The sequence below is a fragment of the Anabrus simplex genome, chromosome 3 (assembly GCF_040414725.1).
Source record: "Anabrus simplex isolate iqAnaSimp1 chromosome 3, ASM4041472v1, whole genome shotgun sequence".
NCBI classification, from domain to species: Eukaryota; Metazoa; Arthropoda; class Insecta; order Orthoptera; family Tettigoniidae; genus Anabrus; species Anabrus simplex.
The window spans coordinates 100589107-100612377 of record NC_090267.1 but is presented as its reverse complement, the minus strand read 5'-3'; the positions used below and the strand labels follow the sequence as shown (position 1 = coordinate 100612377).

The window sequence follows — 23271 nt, the reverse complement described above, 5'->3', positions numbered from 1 at the left end:
TTTTTTGGAAGTTCCAGGGAGGTTAGGGTACAGATCTCATTACAGGGATATGCATACCGATGTTGTAAATGATTGGTCTGTGCTGGCTGCATGGAAAGTCCTTCAGATCTTGTCTTCTGATCTGTAGTGTTGGAGAGTCATTAGGCCCTGCAAGACAAAGCAAAGGTCAGGAGAATAGTTCTGGTTCCAGCGAGCAGAATGGAATGTGCCGCGATTTTCAACATCAAATATCAGTGTAAGATTATTTATATCCATCCATTCACACAACTTATCCCTATTTTCGTCATTTCTGTCATATCCCCAAGAAGTATGATGGCTGTTAAAAATCACCAAGTGTTATGCTATCTTCTTCAGGTACAATGGTGACAGGATCTGACCAGCAGACCATTGGAGGCTTATAGATGTTTATGATGGTAACATCCTGTATCTTGATGGAATCTGAGAAGATATTCTGATGCATATCAGATGGCAAGAGTGTATAGTCTTCAATATCACTCTTAATATAGATAACAATACCATCTTTTGGGTGATGTAGTTCTCTAAATTTTACACTATTGAGATTGTTCCACCTTTTTGATACTTTATTTTTTGCCTTTAGGCAAGTTTTTTATTAATTAATTAACAGTACATGTTTTGTTCCTATTTAGGAACATCCTCAGCTGTTGCAATGGCTTAGGTGAAAGGTTAAGATTTTAAACACATTGATTTGTAAAATACATTGATTTACTTAAAAACTAAAATGCGAATTAAGATAGATGATGTTTAAAAACGATGTAAGGGTTAGTGTGTTACTGGTGTGAGAGCAGATGATTACATAGTTGATTGACTTAAAACTATAACTATTCACTTGAATAGTTGTTAAAATTTTTTTTAGTTTGTTACATAAAAAGTCTGTATGCAATTAAAATTTTTTCTTAAAATGTTTAACTTCTTAACATTGTTAACATTCGTTAAGCAATGGCTTAGGTGAAAGGTTAAGATTTTAAACACATTGATTTGTAAAATACATTGATTTACTTAAAAACTAAAATGCGAATTAATGTTAAGAAGTTAAACATTTTAAGAAAAAATTTTAATTGCATACAGACTTTTTACGTAACAAACTAAAAATTTTTTTAACAACTATTCAAGTGAATAGTTATAGTTTTAAGTCAATCAACTATGTAATCATCTGCTCTCACACCAGTAACACACTAACCCTTACATCGTTTTTAAACATCATCTATCTTAATTCGCATTTTAGTTTTTAAGTAAATCAATGTATTTTACAAATCAATGTGTTTAAAATCTTAACCTTTCACCTAAGCCATTGCAACAGCTGAGGATGTTCCTAAATAGGAACAAAACATGTACTGTTAATTAATTAATAAAAAACTTGCCTAAAGGCAAAAAATAAAGTATCAAAAAGGTGGAACAATCTCAATAGTGTAAAATTTAGTGATTAAATTTTGATACGGAAAATGAAGCTGATTACTTGCAATGATGTAGTTCTGTCGCAATCTTGTATCCCGGAATTTTACCCCTATTACACAGCTGAACATTATCTTTTGTGTGGGTTTCTTGCAGTGCCAATACATCTACTGATTGTTCCTAGAGTATCTTGGATAGATATTCACACTTAGCTCTACTAATGCCCTCAATGTTAAGCTGACAAATAGTTAATTGAGGAGCCCAGGGTCCAGAGTATTGAATGCTGAGTCCTTAGAAGGACTTTTTGTCTTATTTCTACTGTCATGGCTGTGAGGCCCCATGGGGCAGTACGGCGGCGTCTTATCACTGTTGCTTTCTTAACACCACCCAGGGGACACGTGTGGGGCAATTTAAGGTTTTACCAACGGACATGAAGCAACGTTTGACCCCCCCTTTTACTAAATGTAGAATATAGTGTGGAACAAGGCAGTTAGTTCTTTTAAGAGTAAAACAGACAATGTTCAAATCATACCCTCTGTCAGCCATAACATAGTGCTTGGAGAATTATGTATTAAATACAAGGGACATGACAGCCGAATGGTACAGTTGCTGGCTTCTCACCAAGGCAATCATAGTACGATTCCCAATCAAAGCATATGGGATTTTTGAAATGAAAAGCATCCCTGTGGTTCGGATTCTACATAAAACAGAGATCCTGTGGCTATTACGATATCGACAGTTGCTTAAAACTACAAATTTGCTTTATTAAGTGGTGGCGGTGATTGTGTTAAGAGGAAGTACAACTGGGCAACCATCCCCTATTAATACTAATCAGAGGGAAAACTGGAAGAAGTTCAACACTTAAGAAAATGAAGGTATTGGCAAAAGAAAGGGAAGGACATGAAAATGAAAGACTCCCAGGGCATCACAGAATTAATACTTTTGGGTTCAGAAAAGCATAAGAGTTGGTCAGAGGAGGCTAGGTAGGTAAAATGAAAGTGAGGAGCCTGATGCTATTAAGTGGAAGCAATGGCAGCCAGACTCAAATAGGTGAACCGTGATCACCATCCACACTCCAAATTTCAGAGCCCCTGATTCCCCTTGCAGTTGCCTCTTACAACAGATAGGGGATACCATGGATGTATTCTACCGCCCCAACCCACTAGGGGATTGCTTGATTAAATACAACAGATACAGTATCAGTAAACTGCAAGCGGGTGAATTCTAAGATCAGCAATGCAGAAGATGAGAATGGATAGAATCAGGAAGATTATATAAGAAAAGACGTGCAGGGACACAGTGAGTTGGATACGCTTTTTGGATCACGTAATTTTCAGCTTGCATTCGGGAAGTGGTGGGTTCGAATCCTACCGTCAGCAATTCTGAAGATGATTTTCTGTGGTTTCCCATATTCGCACCACGCAAATGCTGGAGCTGGACCTTAACCCATTCACATCATTTGACGAGCTGTGGTCGCACACAGTGTTTTGGTACATGAATCAAATTATGAACTCAGCTCGCAATGATGCAGTGTCTTGCTTATCTTCTTATATTCGATTTCCTTTGCAAAATTTCTCACAATACACACTGTAAGGAACTGGAGACATGTACTGTTGGTAAACAATGCTGTCTGTATTTCTGTGTGACACTGGGATTGTTGAACAACAGTTTATTATCATCGGTATTCAGTATTCATTATGCAGTAGAACCGGCATCACGGTGATGATGACCAGAGTTTGAAAGCGATTGTAGACATTGTTTTAGATTGTGATTATGGCAATAATGACGTTTTGGAAAAATGAATCGGAGTTTGAGGGTCGTGACAGCAATATTGAAAGTTACTAAAGTTCAAAGAGCTTTGAAGAAAATGAGAGTGAAAATGCCGCACCCGGTCCTTCCAAATGTGCACGGTTGGTGACGCAAGAGAACCGTTGTGATTGAAAATTGGAGAATAAAGACAATATCCTGATCTATATCCATCTTGTGGATACAGTGGTGTTTCAGAAGTACTTACGAAAAATTTAGAGTCCGCCCACCATCCAAATCTGAGATGATTTTAGAGTACATGAATCCTCTATTTTTGAAATTATTTCAAATGAAACATTTGTACCACAGCCAGCAGTCATTCACGAAATGAAGTATGGGTAAGTCACTAGTTTTAATGGCGTGAATGTGAACTTTGAGCGAATTATCATTATTAGTTTTTTATGCATGTTTTTTGTGTGACGAATACGCTCAAACTACTGGCAGGCAGATTAAATGTGATTCCACAGTCAACATTGTGGACGTTTATTGTGACTTTAAGTGGGTTAAGTAAGGCCCCAGTCGCTTCCTTCCTACTCTTAGCCCTGTCCTGTCTCATTAGCACAGTAATACCTGTCTGTGTCAGTGCGACATGAAACAAATAGTAGAGACATGCAGGTGAACTGGATAGTAGGGGGTCACTTATCTGTGAGCATGCATTCCCACTGTCGGCAGCCCTGAAGATGGTTTCCTGTAGTTTTCCATTTTCTCACCTGGCAAATGCTGGGGGTGAACCTTAATCCTTAATTAAGGTCATGGATGGTTTCTTCCCAGTCCTAGCCCTGTCCTGTCCCATCATCACCATAAGACCTGCCAGAGGGTTCGACGTAAAACCAATAGAAAGGAAAAAGACCTCAACTGTGGAACAAAGACTATGAAGTGCCAGGCTGAAATGGTTTGGCCATGTAAAGTAATTAGAGGAGATGCAGATTCCCAGGTGGTACTTTGAGAGGGTGATGCTTGGAAAAAAGAACTGTCAGATGTTTCGAAAGGAGGAGGTTGGACCAAATTAAAGATGTTATAGAGAAAAAAGCCTGGGTGGGGAGGGACATTGGAAGATATGAGAGAAGTAGTTTACAAAGACAGAAACAGATGGAGGTATATTGTCCACACAAGTCGAAGCTTGCCCACTTGAAGGATCTACAGGTGATTGTGATAACGAGACCTTCAGATTATTCACAGATTTTTAAGACAAACATTCTAACATCACATGTCTTGTTTAATATAGCTCAAAATTAGTTGCAATAAACAATCAAGTGCACATAAAATTGTCCTGTTGAAATTTAGCCATTCAGTTTTGTAAATAGCCACTGTAGATGTGTTATGTGGTTTGTTCACAGATGAGGAGAGTGGTATTATGAAACTAGCACACAGGTACCTGCAAAACAAACTTACAAGGGATTACCTCACCAAGGTCTGCCAAACATCCTCGGATGTGCCAAATGTTTTAAAACTGGTGGAACATTCTGTCAAATACTGCCAAGAGTTCATCCAGTCATTTCGCTATCTTGAGTTTGCTGACACTGCAGAGACTGATGGAAAAAGGTTAGTTGTATATGAATCTATATATATAAAATAAGAGTTTTGCCTGTAGATTGCTCAGAATGTGAAAAGAATGGTATTTCTGTATCGGTCATGTCCACAGTAACAAGGAAATGCACTTTTTACTTTTCCGTAATTTCTGTCTGTCTGTCTGTCTGTCTGTCTGTCTGTCTGTCTGTCTGTCTGTCTGTCTGTCTGTCTGTCTGTCTGTCTGTATGTATGTATGTATGTATGTATGTATGTATGTATGTACACGCATCACGAGAAAACGGCTGAAGCGAATTTAATGAAAATCGGTATGTAAAGTCGGGTGATGAACCACTACAATCTAGCCTATAATTTATTTTATTCGTGCTGAGTGAAATGGTAGTTTAGGGGAAGGCCTGAAATTTAATTCTCAAATATTTGTGCAACGCCCCTAATAAGTATGAGTAAATGACGATGGTCATAGGGACGAGCGCTTACAAATACATTTCCAGTAGAGCAAAAATAAGATAAGACAGTAAAACATACCCAAGGAAATAGACAAGAGGAAGCATGTAGGGACCAGGAGCCTACCCATTTAGAGAGAGAGGACGGGATCAGGAAATTGCTTAGCAAACACACCAATTAATGACACCAGAAATATTCAAAAAATTTAAAATAAAATATAATAAATAAATCTTTTTACACTACAATTTAAACCTTTGGATAAAATTTAAAATAACCTGAGAAAAGTATAGAACTTACAATTAGCACCCAACATTTAGGGTAAAATAAATATTCAGAAAACCAACGAATAATATAAGTAGAAGGAAATTCATTTCTAATAAATAAAATCATTCATTTCTTTACAAACAACCATTTTTATATACCTATATACTGATGCATCAGGAAAACTACGTAGGTACCATGGTACGCACATGTTTGACGTATTCTAAAATTAAATGAAATTTTAACATTTAAGCCCGAAAGGGGAGAAAGGGGTTAGCAAATCGAGGACTGTGACAGCACCCGGTAGAAGTAAATGGCCCACACCAAACGCGGATACGAAGGCAGCACCACGGAACGTGACAGTCAAATCAAGCCACGATTACGAACATGTTACAATCACAAGCTCACACGGCACCGTTTAAAAGAAATATATCCCAAGTTACAATTAATTTTCAATCACCAAACCTTGGTAAACAAACGTAAACATGAGCCACAGTAACATCAGGAAAAGCACGAACAGATCACTTAGCATAACCCAGAACCCAATATAGAACCAACAGATTCAGAAGAAAAAAAAAAATCAATACAACGAATAATTTTATGGAGTATAACACACGATACAGTCATCGCGGCAGACACAATGCACACACCCTTCACACTAATAATGTTACATAACAGTCAGGCACGAGGAGATAATAACAACAATACCCACACGAAAAGATAAGATAAGGAACCATCCTCTTCTCCAGGGGTGTCCAGCCCTCGACCTACTAAACGTTACTTGTATTGCTGAAACTGATAACATTTGTACGATATTACACCAACAATGGAGTGATATTTAATTTAAAGCCCTCAAAGGGAAAGAATATAACTAAACCAGACTCAACTCAAGTATTCACCAAGAAAATTAAGCATAATTCAACTTACCAAAGGTGACTAATAATAATAATAATAATGTAAAAAAAAAAGATTAAAGAAAATTATAGAGAGAAATGTAGGTGCAGTGTTTGGTCAAAATACGGGCACAGGATAGCCAAAACATGCGACAAGCAACACAATTCGCACAAGGAGACAAGCAGAAACACGAATGTACGCCAAAAATACAACACGTAAGAAAACGATAAAATGCCACAGTTTAAAGAAAAGCGGCACACGCATACGGGCATTACAAGGAAAATCACAAGCAAAAACACCGAAAGGTAAAGCCCGAGCGAAGAGAATGACAAATTTAAAACAAGGACGCGATAAAAATTTACAAAATGTTATCTTAGCACAAGGATGGCCTACCGTTATATACCGCACGTACACTTGGAGCAGAACACGGCATCACAAAACTTAGATGTCCACAATGTTCATATTTCACACCAATCCGAATAGAACACACACACAGTAAAATAATATTAATAGCAATGATACGTTAAAATACTTACAAGCAAGCCTTATGCCAAGATAACTCACCTCGTAGTTCGACCTAACATAATCACTCCACAAGTATAAATAAACTACCTATATAATTACATATTTACAAATTAACACACATATTATACACCAAAACAAAATACTTAAACTCCCATCACTCGATGTGGTTTTTTGTTTATCATCCAACACCAGTTGGAGTACACATCGTTCTGGTAACAGTCTCCGCAGCCATCATTGCTACAACCAGCCTCCAAGACTTCCTGCGCAAAATGCCGTGCTTCCGAGTTCGCCGCTAGGCGCGACACATGGAAGACTAGATACGCGCCCTGGCGAGCAACAGTCACATCACACTCTTCAGTGCTACATTCAATCTGATAGATAGCGTAGCAGTCCCCGTAGCTGGCCTACAGTGCAATTACACGTTTAGAAACTACACACATAGAGTAACCATACAACGGAAAGTTCATCTCTCCTCGTATAGACAGAGCAGGTACTTAGTAGCCAAACGTCCAAAGTGCTAGGGCAGATATAATCCAAGTTCACGAAATACGAAGTCTTTCTTAATTTATACTTCAAATATAGTCGAACTCCAGCCTCATATGAACGTGGTAATATAATAGTTCAACACAGTTACTAGGCTGGGAACCCAAGGTCATTAGCAGAGACTAAGAATTACAAGTGTCAAAAATAGACACAATTTAAATAAATGTCCAATAACCGTAGATTGTCGAAGGTATATGATTCAATAAGAGTTTCTATTTTAATAACGCCACAGTCACCCCCCGCCGAAAGAGGACCACTGGGGGCCGAGACGAAGCAGGTAGCATACAGTCTTGTGCACTCAGGAAGGTGTCACTGCATCGCAGAGTACAAGAACGTTCAAGGATAGATATAAGTCCACAAGATATGTTCATAATGCATTTAGGCGTCACCAGATTAGTGTCAGATTTTCTCGGCGTCGAGTATGGTTCCATTCATGCATATAGAATAACTTTGGAACAGTCTTACTTGGTCATGGAGTGACATAGAAGAAACAACACAGGGCACACATGGACTGTTCAATGTGCAAGAAGACGGTGTTCAAATGGCCAGTAAGGACAGCGTACAACGCACCAGGTGGAAAACAGACACATGACTTGCAATCAGCAGCACCAAGTGTTGAGCTCCCATGACATTCTGTGATGTACCAGTCCTCGGGCGCTTCAGGAAACAGCAGCTTCAGGATGGAGTTTGCGCGCACAAGCTGCAACATGAACGAGGAAGCAGACAACGAGGGAACAAGCACACCACACATATACTAATAAATGCAAAATGGTCCAGTCACATATATTTAGGTTGTACATTTAATACGAACTGGGTTCTCATGACCCGGAGTAACGATAAGGTTTTAGAAAAATCACGGGGCAATAGTAAGTTCCAACACTTACAGTGACATGAGATTTCATCCCAAAATTTTCATTTAAAACAAATACGTGCACACAGCACGGGAAACAGTTTTAAAATTCGGCAAGGTCTACCATAACAGGTACCGACCCACAAAATTGTTGCACGGAGTGATAAGGAGCACCAAATCCTGACTAGTTACATAGGAAATACTTCGGCCATCAAGGTCATACACATGAAATGTTACATATTAAAACATACAATTAGAGTCTAACATTTACAACGGACATAAATTAATAATTTAAGCTGGTTTTACTTGGCTGAGATGAACTCGCCTGATTCTTTTAGAAATGGGATCATTTACCAAAACAGAAACAGGGGTCAAAAACTCTAAGATAGTACAAGGACCATGGAAACGGGGAGCAAGCTTACGACTGAACTTATCAACCGCCTTACTTTGGTAATGAGTCTTGATATAGACTTCGTCACCAACAGCCAGGTCAGTGGGTCGACGGCCCTTATTATACTGCTTTTCCACTTTAGCATGTGAAACTTTTAATCTATCTTTAGCTTTCTTCCACACTCTTTTAATCTCCTCAGGATCCTTTTTCTCAGGAAGCAATTCATCAATCCTCAACAGATTAGAAATGGGTGAAAAGGGGGTGAAGGAGAACATCAGTGACATAGGAGTTTGCACATGAGACTCATGAACAGCTGAATTTAATGCATATGTTAGCCAGTGCAGAGAGGAATCCCAATTTTGATGATCCTTATGATGGAACGCAATCAACGCAGATTTAAGATTCCGATTCACTCTCTCAGCATACGATGGGGCAGGATGGTAGGGAGAAGTAGTGACATGGGAGATAGATAGCTCAAAACAAAATTTCTTGAACAGATTACATGAGAAGTACTTAGCATTATCCGTTACCAAAAATTTAGGAGGCCCAAAAGAACTAAAGATGGAGTTTAAACATTTAATAACCGTAGGAGCGTTAGCCGACCGAGTCGAGAAGGTCCACGAAAAACGGGAATATCTGTCTACACACACAAGTATGAATCTGGAGCCTTGCCTCGAACGGGGTAACGGACCAACGAAGTCCACAAACAGTCTTTCCATGGGGGAGGAAGCTTGGGATGATGCTAACATACCAATTTTGGTGTTCAGCGCCGGTTTGCTAATCGCACACACACGACAAGACCTTACCATTTCAGCAATTTGAAGGTCCATGCCCTTCCAAATGAAGAAATGTCTGATCTTTTGACGGGTTTTGAAGCTACCAAGATGTCCACCAATAGCAGAATTATGGTAGTATTGAAAAACCACCGGAATCAAGAGTTGAGGACATACAATTTTCCATTTCTTATCGTTACGCGCCTTACAACACAAGATACCATTACGCATACTATAGGGTTTTACCATTTTACCAGTTTTAATGTCATTGATGATCAAATTCAACTCAGGATCATTCTTCTGATGCTTACTGATGTCCTGATATAACAGAGGGCAGTCGGATAATAGAGCATTGACACAACCGGAGACACAAAGACATGGTTGAGGGAGATCGACAGATACAGAATCAATATTCTCAACAGGGGAGTCACCAAACATACGACTTAGACAGTCTGCAACAACATTATCAGTACCTTTTATGTGACGTACTTCAAACTTGAAGGCAGAAATGTGAATTGCCCATCTAGTAAGACGACCAGTACGACGCGGGCGATTCAGAACCCAACTTAAGGCCATGTTATCAGTTTCCAAGAGAAAGGGGGCATGCTCAATATACATTCGAAATTTTTCTAAGGCAAAGATGACTGCCAAACATTCAAGTTCATACACGGAGTACTTAGATTCTAATGAACTCAATGCACGAGATGAGACTCCTGAAGAAGAACACCGGCAACAGCCGAACAAGAAGCATCAGTCTGTACTATGAATTTTTTGGAGAAATCAGGAATGGCCAAGACGGGAGAGTTAGCCAATGTGGTTTTCAATTTTTGGAAAGCTTCCTTTTGGGGTAGATCCCATATAAATTTGGCATCTTTGCGTCTTAACGCATTGAGAGGGGCAGCGATTTCAGCGAAATTTGGCACAAATTTCCTAAAGAAGTTAGCCATGCCAATGAAACGAGCAACGTCTTTTTGGTTTTTGGGAGGAGGGAAGTCGTGAATGGTTTGAGTTCGACTTTTATCGATAGCAACCCCTTCGGGAGATACAATGTGGCCGAGAAAGGACATCTGGGGTTTTGCGAAGGACACCTTAGCGATCTTGACAGTCAGGCCAGCTTGCTTTAACCTAGTAAGCACCTCATGGATATGTTGGACATGTTCCTGGAAGGTTTCAGAATAAATTATCAGATCATCCAGATAATGATACACGTAGTGAAATTTAATGTCCGAAAGGATGGAATCTAGGAGGCGTGTGAGAATAGCAGCACCAGTCGATAGGCCGAACGGTACGCGACAGAATTCATACAGATTCCAGTCCGTCGCAAAGGCAGTAAGATGACGAGACTCTTCAGCGAGAGGAATCTGAAGATACGCGCTGTTCAAATCAAATGAAGTATAGAATTTAGCACCATGAAACCAGGAAAAACAAGAATGAATGTCAGGTAATGGTACAGACTGCAGAGCCACCTTGCGGTTTAATGCACGATAATCCACGACAGGACGATAACCACCGTTAGGTTTGGGCACAAGAAAGATGGGGGAGGAATAGGCAGAGGTGGATGGACGTATGACACCTTCATTCAACATATCTTGGATAATGTCTTTCAAAATTTTCATACGGGGAGGAGCCAAGCGATAAGGAGGGGATCTGACAGGGATATTGTCGGACACATCAATTTTATACTCAAGGACGTTAGTTAACCCAAGCTTATCGGTGAAAACGTCGGGAAATTTTGCACACAAATCGCGGATCTGTACAGCTTGGTCATCAGGTAAATGCTGCAAGTTAATTTGGGCGGTTTCAACATTAGGAGCACTCTCAACAGAAGAAATTAAACTGGATGGAATAATACGCCTGCCAATTAAAGGAACATTCGAATCAGGAGAAAACTTGAAAAATAATTTTCTTTCCTGAAGGTCAATCACTAAACCAACATGGGTCAAGAAGTCAGCTCCCAAAATAAGATCACAACACAATTCCCTAACTACTATTAACTTAAATTTCCACGTGAAGTTTACAATTCTGATTTTGACAAGAATAGATCCAATAACACATACGGTAGAACTGTTAGCTGTGACACAATTTATAGTTACCGGTTGGAGTTCAGGAAGTTTACAAGGGGATTTATACCTTTCATACCAGGACATGTTGACTAAGGAGTACACGCTCCCAGAATCCACGAGAGCAGACACAGGCTCTCCGTTGACCTCAGCTGGAATAAAAGGTAAGTTAACACATACATGGGCAGAAATACACTGACAATCAACATGACACAGGATATCACTATACTGATTACCCAAGTTCACATGTCTAGTTGAAACAGGAGACAAACTCACAGGTTCTTTCGCTTCGGCTAGTCATATTCTTGGTTGATTCTGAGGAAAATTTGTTAAAGGACTGGGCTTATTTGGACAATAACGTTTAACATGTTGTTTGGACCCACAAATGAAACATGTACGATAGTTGTTGTTAAATTTCTGAGATGCACTTGATTGTTTCAGACTCGGGCACTTGTCCCGAAGATGATCTCTGGCACCACATGCATAACACTTCTCAACGGGCTGTACAGCCGGAGGTAATGTTAGAGAAACATCCCGAGTGCAAAGCGTGGGTGGGGGAACGTCCGCCACGCGGCACGAATCCTCATAACGCACACTCTCTGCCTCAACACAAGCCGCCTCCAGTTCCTTAAGGGTTACAGGCCTCGGCGTAAAACACATGTAAGAACGGTACTGCGGCGAGATACCCCTTACCAAATGATTCACCAAATTCGTTTCCGAAATGGATTGCCTGAAGACCTTGCAATAGTATTTCACATCCTTTATATAACTGGACAATTTCTCATTTAAGGATTGCCTACGGAAACAACAACCTTGAATGAGAGACTGTTGTGCAGTCCAAGGAATATACTTATTCAATATCGTGTCATGAAAGTCCTCTACAGTGACGTTTTCAGTAATGGCATCCCGTAGCTCATCCTTCAGCATGCCCTGACAGTGAGGGAAGCAGACACGGAAAACATTTAGCGAAGTTAGTTCAAAAACCTGTGCAGTTTCCAACAATTCTATCCAGAATCTTAAAAATTGAATCGTTTCTTCGATAGAGTCCACCGAGAAATCAGGCAAGCCTTTAAATAACTCAAAGACAGGAGGAGGTACAACAAAGGAGTTCACCGGTAAACATGCTTGACATTTGCCTTCTCCTTGCGGAGTCAATGTACGAGACGGGAGGGAGGAGGATGCATCAACCTGTTCGACCCTACTCGCCTGTGGATCAACATCAATGATAGTAAGTTTTTGTACATCAATAAACATCTCAATTGCATGAACATCACAGGACAAGGCAATGGCCACGGACAATAGTTCAGAAATTTCTTGGCGATGGAAAGGATTAAGTTCTAAAGTAAGCAGATCCTTGATTCGATTTAAATAGTGATCTACCCTAACTTTAATTCTTTTCAGTTGTGCCTTAGAAGTCAGTAAAAGAAGAACATAATTCTCTCAATTCATCAATGTTATCATGAATAAGGGTAATCGACTCACCAACTGCCTGCCGGTCCAATTCGGGTACCATGATGGGAAAGTGGGCGGATTCCCTCAGTCTTTGAACTTTGACAGCATTGGTTCCACTGGACTCGCATCCATGAATGTTCAGTTCGTAAGACAGCTCCTCGCTTCTCAGCATGCTCGGATCCATTATCGACTGTCCAGCCATCATGGGGGTGTACATGAAACAAAATCCAAAATAATCAGTGGGGTTCACCTCAGCTTACAAAGACATACATAAATATTTACTAATTTCTTGGTGTCATTCAGGCTGCCTGCGTGGCAATTTCGTAACTAACTGTACTGCGTAGCTTCAACACAGAAAACCACGCGACAATGCTACCACTACTGCAACACCCCTAATAAGTATGAGTAAATGACGATGGTCATAGGGACGAGCGCTTACAAATACATTTCCAGTAGAGCAAAAATAAGATAAGACAGTAAAACATACCCAAGGAAATAGACAAGAGGAAGCATGTAGGGACCAGGAGCCTACCCATTTAAAGAGAGAGGACGGGATCAGGAAATTGCTTAGCAAACACACCAATTAATGACACCAGAAATATTCAAAAAATTTAAAATAAAATATAATAAATAAATCTTTTTACACTACAATTTAAACCTTTGGATAAAATTTAAAATAACCTGAGAAAAGTATAGAACTTACAATTAGCACCCAACATTTAGGGTAAAATAAATATTCAGAAAACCAACGAATAATATAAGTAGAAGGAAATTCATTTCTAATAAATAAAATCATTCATTTCTTTACAAACAACCATTTTTATATACCTATATACTGATGCATCAGGAAAACTACGTAGGTACCATGGTACGCACATGTTTGACGTATTCTAAAATTAAATGAAATTTTAACATTTAAGCCCGAAAGGGGAGAAAGGGGTTAGCAAATCGAGGACTGTGACAGCACCCGGTAGAAGTAAATGGCCCACACCAAACGCGGATACGAAGGCAGCACCACGGAACGTGACAGTCAAATCAAGCCACGATTACGAACATGTTACAATCACAAGCTCACACGGCACCGTTTAAAAGAAATATATCCCAAGTTACAATTAATTTTCAATCACCAAACCTTGGTAAACAAACGTAAACATGAGCCACAGTAACATCAGGAAAAGCACGAACAGATCACTTAGCATAACCCAGAACCCAATATAGAACCAACAGATTCAGAAGAAAAAAAAAAATCAATACAACGAATAATTTTATGGAGTATAACACACGATACAGTCATCGCGGCAGACACAATGCACACACCCTTCACACTAATAATGTTACATAACAGTCAGGCACGAGGAGATAATAACAACAATACCCACACGAAAAGATAAGATAAGGAACCATCCTCTTCTCCAGGGGTGTCCAGCCCTCGACCTACTAAACGTTACTTGTATTGCTGAAACTGATAACATTTGTACGATATTACACCAACAATGGAGTGATATTTAATTTAAAGCCCTCAAAGGGAAAGAATATAACTAAACCAGACTCAACTCAAGTATTCACCAAGAAAATTAAGCATAATTCAACTTACCAAAGGTGACTAATAATAATAATAATAATGTAAAAAAAAAAGATTAAAGAAAATTATAGAGAGAAATGTAGGTGCAGTGTTTGGTCAAAATACGGGCACAGGATAGCCAAAACATGCGACAAGCAACACAATTCGCACAAGGAGACAAGCAGAAACACGAATGTACGCCAAAAATACAACACGTAAGAAAACGATAAAATGCCACAGTTTAAAGAAAAGCGGCACACGCATACGGGCATTACAAGGAAAATCACAAGCAAAAACACCGAAAGGTAAAGCCCGAGCGAAGAGAATGACAAATTTAAAACAAGGACGCGATAAAAATTTACAAAATGTTATCTTAGCACAAGGATGGCCTACCGTTATATACCGCACGTACACTTGGAGCAGAACACGGCATCACAAAACTTAGATGTCCACAATGTTCATATTTCACACCAATCCGAATAGAACACACACACAGTAAAATAATATTAATAGCAATGATACGTTAAAATACTTACAAGCAAGCCTTATGCCAAGATAACTCACCTCGTAGTTCGACCTAACATAATCACTCCACAAGTATAAATAAACTACCTATATAATTACATATTTACAAATTAACACACATATTATACACCAAAACAAAATACTTAAACTCCCATCACTCGATGTGGTTTTTTGTTTATCATCCAACACCAGTTGGAGTACACATCGTTCTGGTAACAGTCTCCGCAGCCATCATTGCTACAACCAGCCTCCAAGACTTCCTGCGCAAAATGCCGTGCTTCCGAGTTCGCCGCTAGGCGCGACACATGGAAGACTAGATACGCGCCCTGGCGAGCAACAGTCACATCACACTCTTCAGTGCTACATTCAATCTGATAGATAGCGTAGCAGTCCCCGTAGCTGGCCTACAGTGCAATTACACGTTTAGAAACTACACACATAGAGTAACCATACAACGGAAAGTTCATCTCTCCTCGTATAGGCAGAGCAGGTACTTAGTAGCCAAACGTCCAAAGTGCTAGGGCAGATATAATCCAAGTTCACGAAATACGAAGTCTTTCTTAATTTATACTTCAAATATAGTCGAACTCCAGCCTCATATGAACGTGGTAATATAATAGTTCAACACAGTTACTAGGCTGGGAACCCAAGGTCATTAGCAGAGAATAAGAATTACAAGTGTCAAAAATAGACACAATTTAAATAAATGTCCAATAACCGTAGATTGTCGAAGGTATATGATTCAATAAGAGTTTCTATTTTAATAACGCCACATTTGTTTTAAGTAGCCATGACTTAATGAAAATTGGTATGCGAAGTCGCGGTAATAAGTCGATTTAATCTAGGCCATCAATAACTGTATTCACGCTGAGTGAAATGGTAGTTCAGGGGAATACCTAAAATTTAATTCTCAAATATTTATGTTATTAGTGGTCGTATCTTAATGGAAATCGGTATACAAAGACGGAGAATAAGTCGCTACAATCTAGGCTATAAATAATTATATTCACGGGGAGAAAAATTGTAGTTTAGGGGAAGGCCTAAAATTTAATTCTTAAATATTTGTTATTAGTGGTCGTATCTTAATGAACATTCGTATGCAAAGTCGGAGAATAAGTTGCTATAATCTAGGCCATCAATAATTTTATTCACGCTGAGTGAAATGGTAGTTTAGGGGAAGGCCTAAAATGTAATTCTCAGATATTTGTTATTAGTGGTCGTATCGATAAATACTACATAATTAACATAACTTTAGTTATGTAGTAAGTTAGTAGTAGTTACGTAGTAAGTTATTACATTTCCGATCAATTATGTCTTATACATTGTTACCATACCGCCTATAATCACAGAGATATTCATGAATTTGGATTTTTGTTACTAAAGTCCATATCAGCGCTGAGTCACGAGAAAATGGGTAAACAAAATTTAATGAAAATCGGTGTGTAAAGTCTGAGAACAAGGAACTACAGTCTACGATATAAATAATTTTATAAGATGCCCTAATATTACAAAGCCGAAAGAAAACTAATGTGAAGGCCTACAGTATAGAAAGCTCATGAAATTAATCAACAATAACATTACATTGACCATTGTTTGTTGTGATGTGCTTTGTATCTTCTGTTTCCACTCATCTCCGATAGATAGGATTACTGCTGCGTACCGAGTATTTTTTTAAATTTGCTTTACGTCGTACCGACACAGGTAGGTCTTATGGCAACGATGGGATAGGACAGGGCTAGAGGTGTGAAGTAAGGGGCCTTTGACTTAATGAATGCCCAGTCCCAGCACTTACCCTGTGGGAAACCACCGAATACCAACTTCAGCGCTGCTGGCAGTGGGGTTCGAATCCACCATCTCCCGGATGCAAGCTCACAGCTGCGTGGCTCTAACCACACGGCCAACTCGCCCGGTCATACGGAGTGTAACAGCCTGCCTGAATATTGACAGGAAGTAGCTGGGGAGTTAGATAACTTTCTTCTTTAGCATGCCATTTCTCTGGTTCATAAATTTTCTGATACTACTGGTACATAACACACTGGTTCATCATAGCATTCAGGCTATTCAGTCTCTACTCTGAGGCACCGATTGGAATGAGCAGTGTGCAAATTTAACGGAATAATGGCAGAGGAGTGTTCCCGGCAGTCTGCGACCTGGTCATTCCAGCTCTGGAACTTTGGACTGTTAGATTGGCACCGTAGTACTGTTCGTTGAAAGTGAGAAAGTGTGCGATTTATCATTTGATCGAGTATTTTAAATGATAACATTGCTTTCAATCGCTGTATTCCTACTTGACGTTTTTGTAATGACCTATGTTCAATTCAGTTAGGAAAACCACAAAGTCAGTCTTTCTGAGAATCCCGTAGCGAAGCACGGGTACATCAGCTAGTTATTATATATTATCGTTTATCAGCCTTCCATTTCAATCTCCTTCTTTATGGCCTTAACCTCAGTTTATTGAGGTTGATACATGATACAAATTTGGCCCACTGTTACAGCCAGATGCCCTTCCTGACACGTGGAGTGATGTATTTGCTGTTGTTTTTCTGTGGTGGTTAATAGTGTAGTGTAGTGTGTTGTGTGTGTATGAAGAGAAGTATATTGAGACAAACACAAACACCCAGTTCCCAAACCAGAGGATCCTTTAATTATACCTTTAATCGTACACGGTTTATATTCTCAGCTTGGTCGGGAATCACACCCAGGGGCCCTCTGAACTGAAGAACTGTATGCAGAACTTTCAGCCAAGGAGTTGGACCTACCTATTCAATAGAAACATTTATTGAATTCATACAGTCTGAAGAATGATAACTTTATTAAATTATGTTTGTATTTGTGTTTGGTTTAGCCTCAGAACCAGTTACTAGCCATTAGGAATCTATCATTTGAAAGATGATATAATTCTGAGTAACAGAGGCTATGTATCATCCTGGATTATCAAAGAGTTCCCACGAGAACTGTGATTTAAGGAAAACATGGCAGCAATAATAAATCTCAAAGTTTGTACTTTTGCAAGTCTGTGTTATTTTCACGTAAAATCTACTTGAATGATCGAGCTCAAATTTGGCATGCTTATAACCGATACTTTGGTTAACACACAGGTTACTTACTATTATACTACCTTTGAAGTGGGCTGTGTAGCAAAAGAAAAGGTGAAGCAAGTCAGAGGAAAAGATATGCTTGGGACTCTTAAGATTGAAAATGCTCTCTAAATAGCTAGCCCCATTGAACAATGGAGCACACCAAGTGTACTTGAAATGTGATTTGCCAGAAATATTTTTAAAATGAATTTTCTTCGTATCTCTGATAGTTCATAATTGATGATTTCATCTACTACTGGGTGATTTTCGTCCACTACATGGGTACATTGGACTTTTTAACAAGTGTTTCATGTGTATTTATGATGTTTATATTACTTTAATAAGGTTTCTCTCAAAGTACTGATTAATGCTTTTAAATTTCTCATATCTTTTACTGAAGATGGTATGATACGTACCGAAACTAGTCTAAAATAAAATGTTTATGTATATATATAGAGAGGGAGAAAGGTGTTGATTAGGTGGAACATCTTCCCCAATTTATTGTATTTTCTTGCAAAATTAACGCAATGTTTTACTAAAAATACAGGCGGAAACTTTGGATGCGCAAATTATTTGAGGAATTCAGATATTTTAAAAAATGATTTACAATTCATTTACATTTAAAAGATACAACAAATGTAATATAAACGCAATTGGTTCAACTCATTTGCGGTCAATCATCATTTGGTGTAAAATTCCAGTGTGAGAGTTTTTCTTAAATGTTAAATAGGGTACATCAGGTAAGTTGGACATGTTGGTTTGAAATACCAGTACCGACACTGGAAAATATTCTTCCTGTTATGAGTTGACAATTCAGCCTGAAGTGAAATAAACATGTACTAATAAAAGTAATATTCATGTAAGTACATAATAATGACATACCGGCAAAAAAAAAAAAAAAAAAAAAAAAAAAAAAAAAAAAAAAAAAAAAAAAAAACAACAACAAAAAAAAGACTGTCCCAACACAAGAAGGGCCGGGCATCGAAGGAGGGACTCCTGCTATATTTCCCTAAATCGTTCATATACAGTCTTGTACAGTGACGTGTCCAGCCACCCTTTCTCTTGGATACGAATGTGGATCCCTCGCAGAAATTTTACTTTAGGCATTATTTTTCGTTTAAAACAACATAACGCGCAAGCTTTCTGCCATCATCTGTTACAGGAAGTATTGCATGCAGTACATTGTTCTTTTTCGCTTCCGGTACCGTGTCCCTTTCTTATCGATTGTTCGACTTTGTGGTATACGGAAACTGATTGGCGTCCGACCTGTGGTTCCTATTTGGGAGAGCAAATATTCACTTTACGCTTCTCAATCACAAAGCAATGAAAATCAATTACTTTTGATTGAAATCATTCAGCATTTTGTGGCATAATGTTGTTTTCCATCGAAGTGAAAGTCCATTTCTCTTTGTAAAATTAATCATCAAGCCTCGGCTAACCTTCAAATACGAAAAACTGATTCCATGTGCAGCAGCTATTTCTCATGGATGGACGGACGGACGGATGGATGGATGGATGGATCTTACTTTCATTAGTTCATGTTTTCACTCCAGGTCGTATTGTCAGCTCGTAATGGGAAGAATATTTTCCAGTCGGTACTTCAATCCCCCGTGTCTAACTTATCTGATGTACCCTATTTTAATTTTCAGGAAAAATCTTACTCCGGAATTTTACGCCAAATGACGATAACCGCAAACGAGTTGAACCAGTTGTGTTTTTATATTATATTTGATGTATCTTTTAAATGTAAATGAATTGTAAATATCTTAATTCCTTGAATAATTTACGCATCCGAAGTTTTCGCCTGTATTTTTCGTCAAAAAGTGCGTTAATTACGCGAGAAAATACGATATTGTGCATTTTGTTGCATGTGTCGGTGTGACATAAATATTATTATTCGTTTAAGTGTCATAAATGATAATGATAAGGTACATTTTCTTGTAACCGTTTTTATGTTTTGGTAGTTTAAGATTTGAAATTTAACGGTCAATTCACATTGTAACTCTAGATAAGTATGCCTTTTATCTTGACCTTTTTTCACCTAGACCGTGGTGGAATATATGTAATGAAATCCAGGAATAAAAAAATCTTCGTATTTTTGGTTTCTAAAAGTTGGCAGGTATGGAACCAGAGGGATTTACTTCTTGGACGCTCTCGGGGGTACAGGAAAATCTTTCCTAATTTCATTGATTTTAACAACAATTCGCTCACACAATGAAATTGCACTCGCACTTGTTTCATCAGGCATTGCAGCTACATTGTTGGAAGGCGGTCGAACAGCCCATTCAGCACTAAAATTATCGTTGAACATGCAAAGCAACGAAACTCCAACCTGCAACATATCGAAGAACTCTGCAGTGGCAAAGGTTTTGCAGCAATGTAAATTAATAGTGTGGGATGAATGCACCATGGCACATAAAAAGTCTTTGGAGGCATTAGTCCGAACCATGCATGATCTGCGGAACAATCAAAACAGATTTGGTAGGGCGATGATTTTGTTAGCAGGAGATTTTTGTCTAAACATTGCCAATGATTCCACGGTCAACGCCAGCTGATGAACTTAATGAAAGTTTTAAGTCATCTGTTTTGTGGAAACACGTCAAGATACTAAATTTAAGCCAGAATGTGCATGTCAAGTTGCAAAATGATCCACCTGGAGAGATATTTTCAAAACAACTAATTAACATTGGTAATGGCAAATTCCCTTATTTTTCCTGACAATTTTTGTCAGTTTACTGAATCCAAAACCGAACTCATTCAAGAGGTGTTCCCAAACATTGCTCAAAAATACAGAGATCATATTTGGTTGAGCGAATGAGCTATTTTGGCTGCCAAAAACATGGATGTAAATTAATTAAATTTCAAAATTCAAAATGAAATTGCTGGTGAATTGAGGACATACAAATCAGTTGATTCCACTATTAACCAAGATGATGTTGTCAACTATCCACCCAAATTTTTGAACTCACTGGATTTGCCAGGATTGCCGCCTCACATTCTTCAATTAAAGGTCGGATCAGTGGCCATAATGTTGCGAAATATCAACCAACCGCATCTTTTGTAATGCACACTCCTAGCAGTGGAAACCTTACTGAACAGCGTGATCGAAGCAACCATTCTAACGGGGAAGTATAAAGGAGAAGACGTTTTGATACCATGCATCCCTATGATTCCGACTGACATACCATTTGAATTTAAACGACTGCGGTTTCCAGTATGTTATAGAAAAGAAAGTTTCCACCTTTTCAATACAAATTTATTTATATAAAAATTCAATCTACAGTACCGGTTTCGACATTTTAAAATTATATTGTACCTGTATATTTAATAATAATTCACCTACACGTTTTTTAGGCCTAAAAAGATTCATCCACAGTTATTTTAGATTGTATATATAGTCAATTTTAACTTTAAGTATGCTCAATTAGAATGTAAGACATACTCTATATCATGACTTTTATAATGGACAAGGCAAATCAATAAAACTTGACTTATGTGAAATTAATAGTGTACAGCTGAGGATGACCGTATGTAAAAAGGTCGAAACCGGTACTGTAGATTGAATTTTTATATAAATAAATTTGTATTGAAAAGGTGGGAACTTTCTTGTCTATAACATACGATAACTATCAATACGGAAAATGAAACTGATAAATCAAGATGCAGTTTCCAGTGCGATTCGCTTTTGCTATGACCATAAATAAATCGCAGGGGCAGTCATTCAGTGTTTGCAGCATTAATCTTAAAAACCCATGTTTCTCACATGGCCAATTGTATGTTGCCTGTTCTCGTGTTGGAAAACCATCAGCGTTGTTTCTTTATGCGCCAGGTATTCAAATAAAAAAATATCTTACACCTTAAAGCTTTACAATGAAAAATATCTTCATAGTATTGATTGGAATCAGTGTTTTCTATGATAGTTATTTCGTACGAAGAAAGAGGAGTTAGTTTTGCCACATTATCTTCACGCCATCAACTTATCAAATTATTTGATTTGCAACGGGGGGATAATTATGGCTCTGTGAAGGATTTGAAGACCTGCTGAACAGTTCCCATCTACATTACATTCAATCAGGGTTATTTCTGGGTAGTGATATATTGTGACCTATTTGAGCATTTTCTTATTCACAATCAAGATATTAATATTGCAGGTAATGAAAACACGTTTTTCCAGCAGTTTGTTACTAACTTTTGATAACAGTAGAAAATTAACTCGTTTGATGTTGATGATGTAGTCATTTGCATTATTCTGATTTTTGCGTGCAGTGCAGACTGAATTAGAGTTCGTTCCATTGTTATTTATTTTTGACAGAACGACGTCTGTCGGGTCAGCTAGTAATAATAATAATAATAATAATAATAATAATAATAATAATAATAATAATTTTAAGTATAAAAGTTAAAGGTATAGACAACAGTATTAAGTACATACATACATACATACATACATACATACATACATTCATACATTATCATTATAGACGTGTTATGCCTTTCAGCGTTCAGTCTGCAAGCCTCTGTGAATTTACTAAACGTCGCCACAATCCTCGATTTGCAACTAGTGTTGTGGCCTCATTTAGTTCTATACCTATTATCTTTAAATCGTTAGAAACCGAGTCTAACCATCGTCATCTTGGTCTACCTCTACTTCTCTTACCCTCCATAGCAGAGTCCATTATTCTCCTAGGTAACCTATCCTCCTCCATTCGCCTCACATGACCCCACCACCGGAGCCGGTTTATGCGTACAGCTTCATCCATCGAGTTCATTCCTAAATTAGCCTTTATTTCTTCATTCCGAGTGCCCTCCTGCCATTGTTCACACCTGTTTGTACCAGCAATCATTCTTGCTACTTTCATGTCTGTTACTTCTAACTTATGAATAAGATATCCTGAGTCCACCCAGCTTTCGCTCCCGTAAAGCAAAGTTGGTCTGAAAACAGACCGATGTAAAGATAGTTTCGTCTGGGAGCTGACTTCCTTCTTACAGAATACAGTTGATCGCAGCTGCGAGCTCACTGCATTAGCTTTACGGCACCTTGATTCAATCTCACTTACTATATTACCATCCTGGGAGAACACACAACCTAAATTCTTGAAATTATCTACCTGTTCTAGCTTTGTATCACCAATCTGACATTCAATTCTGTTGAATTTCTTACCTACTGACATC

At 38.4% G+C, this 23271-nt stretch overlaps 1 protein-coding gene across 1 annotated transcript in view; it reads left to right on the top strand.

Moving 5' to 3' along the window:
• LOC136866674 (uncharacterized) overlaps nucleotides 1-23271 on the top strand; it is a 155584-nt gene that overhangs the window by 89208 nt on the left and 43105 nt on the right. The window contains exon 3 of the mRNA XM_068226586.1: nucleotides 4554-4758. Coding sequence (XP_068082687.1) covers nucleotides 4554-4758 — 205 coding nt within the window. The remainder of the gene's footprint in view (nucleotides 1-4553; nucleotides 4759-23271) is intronic.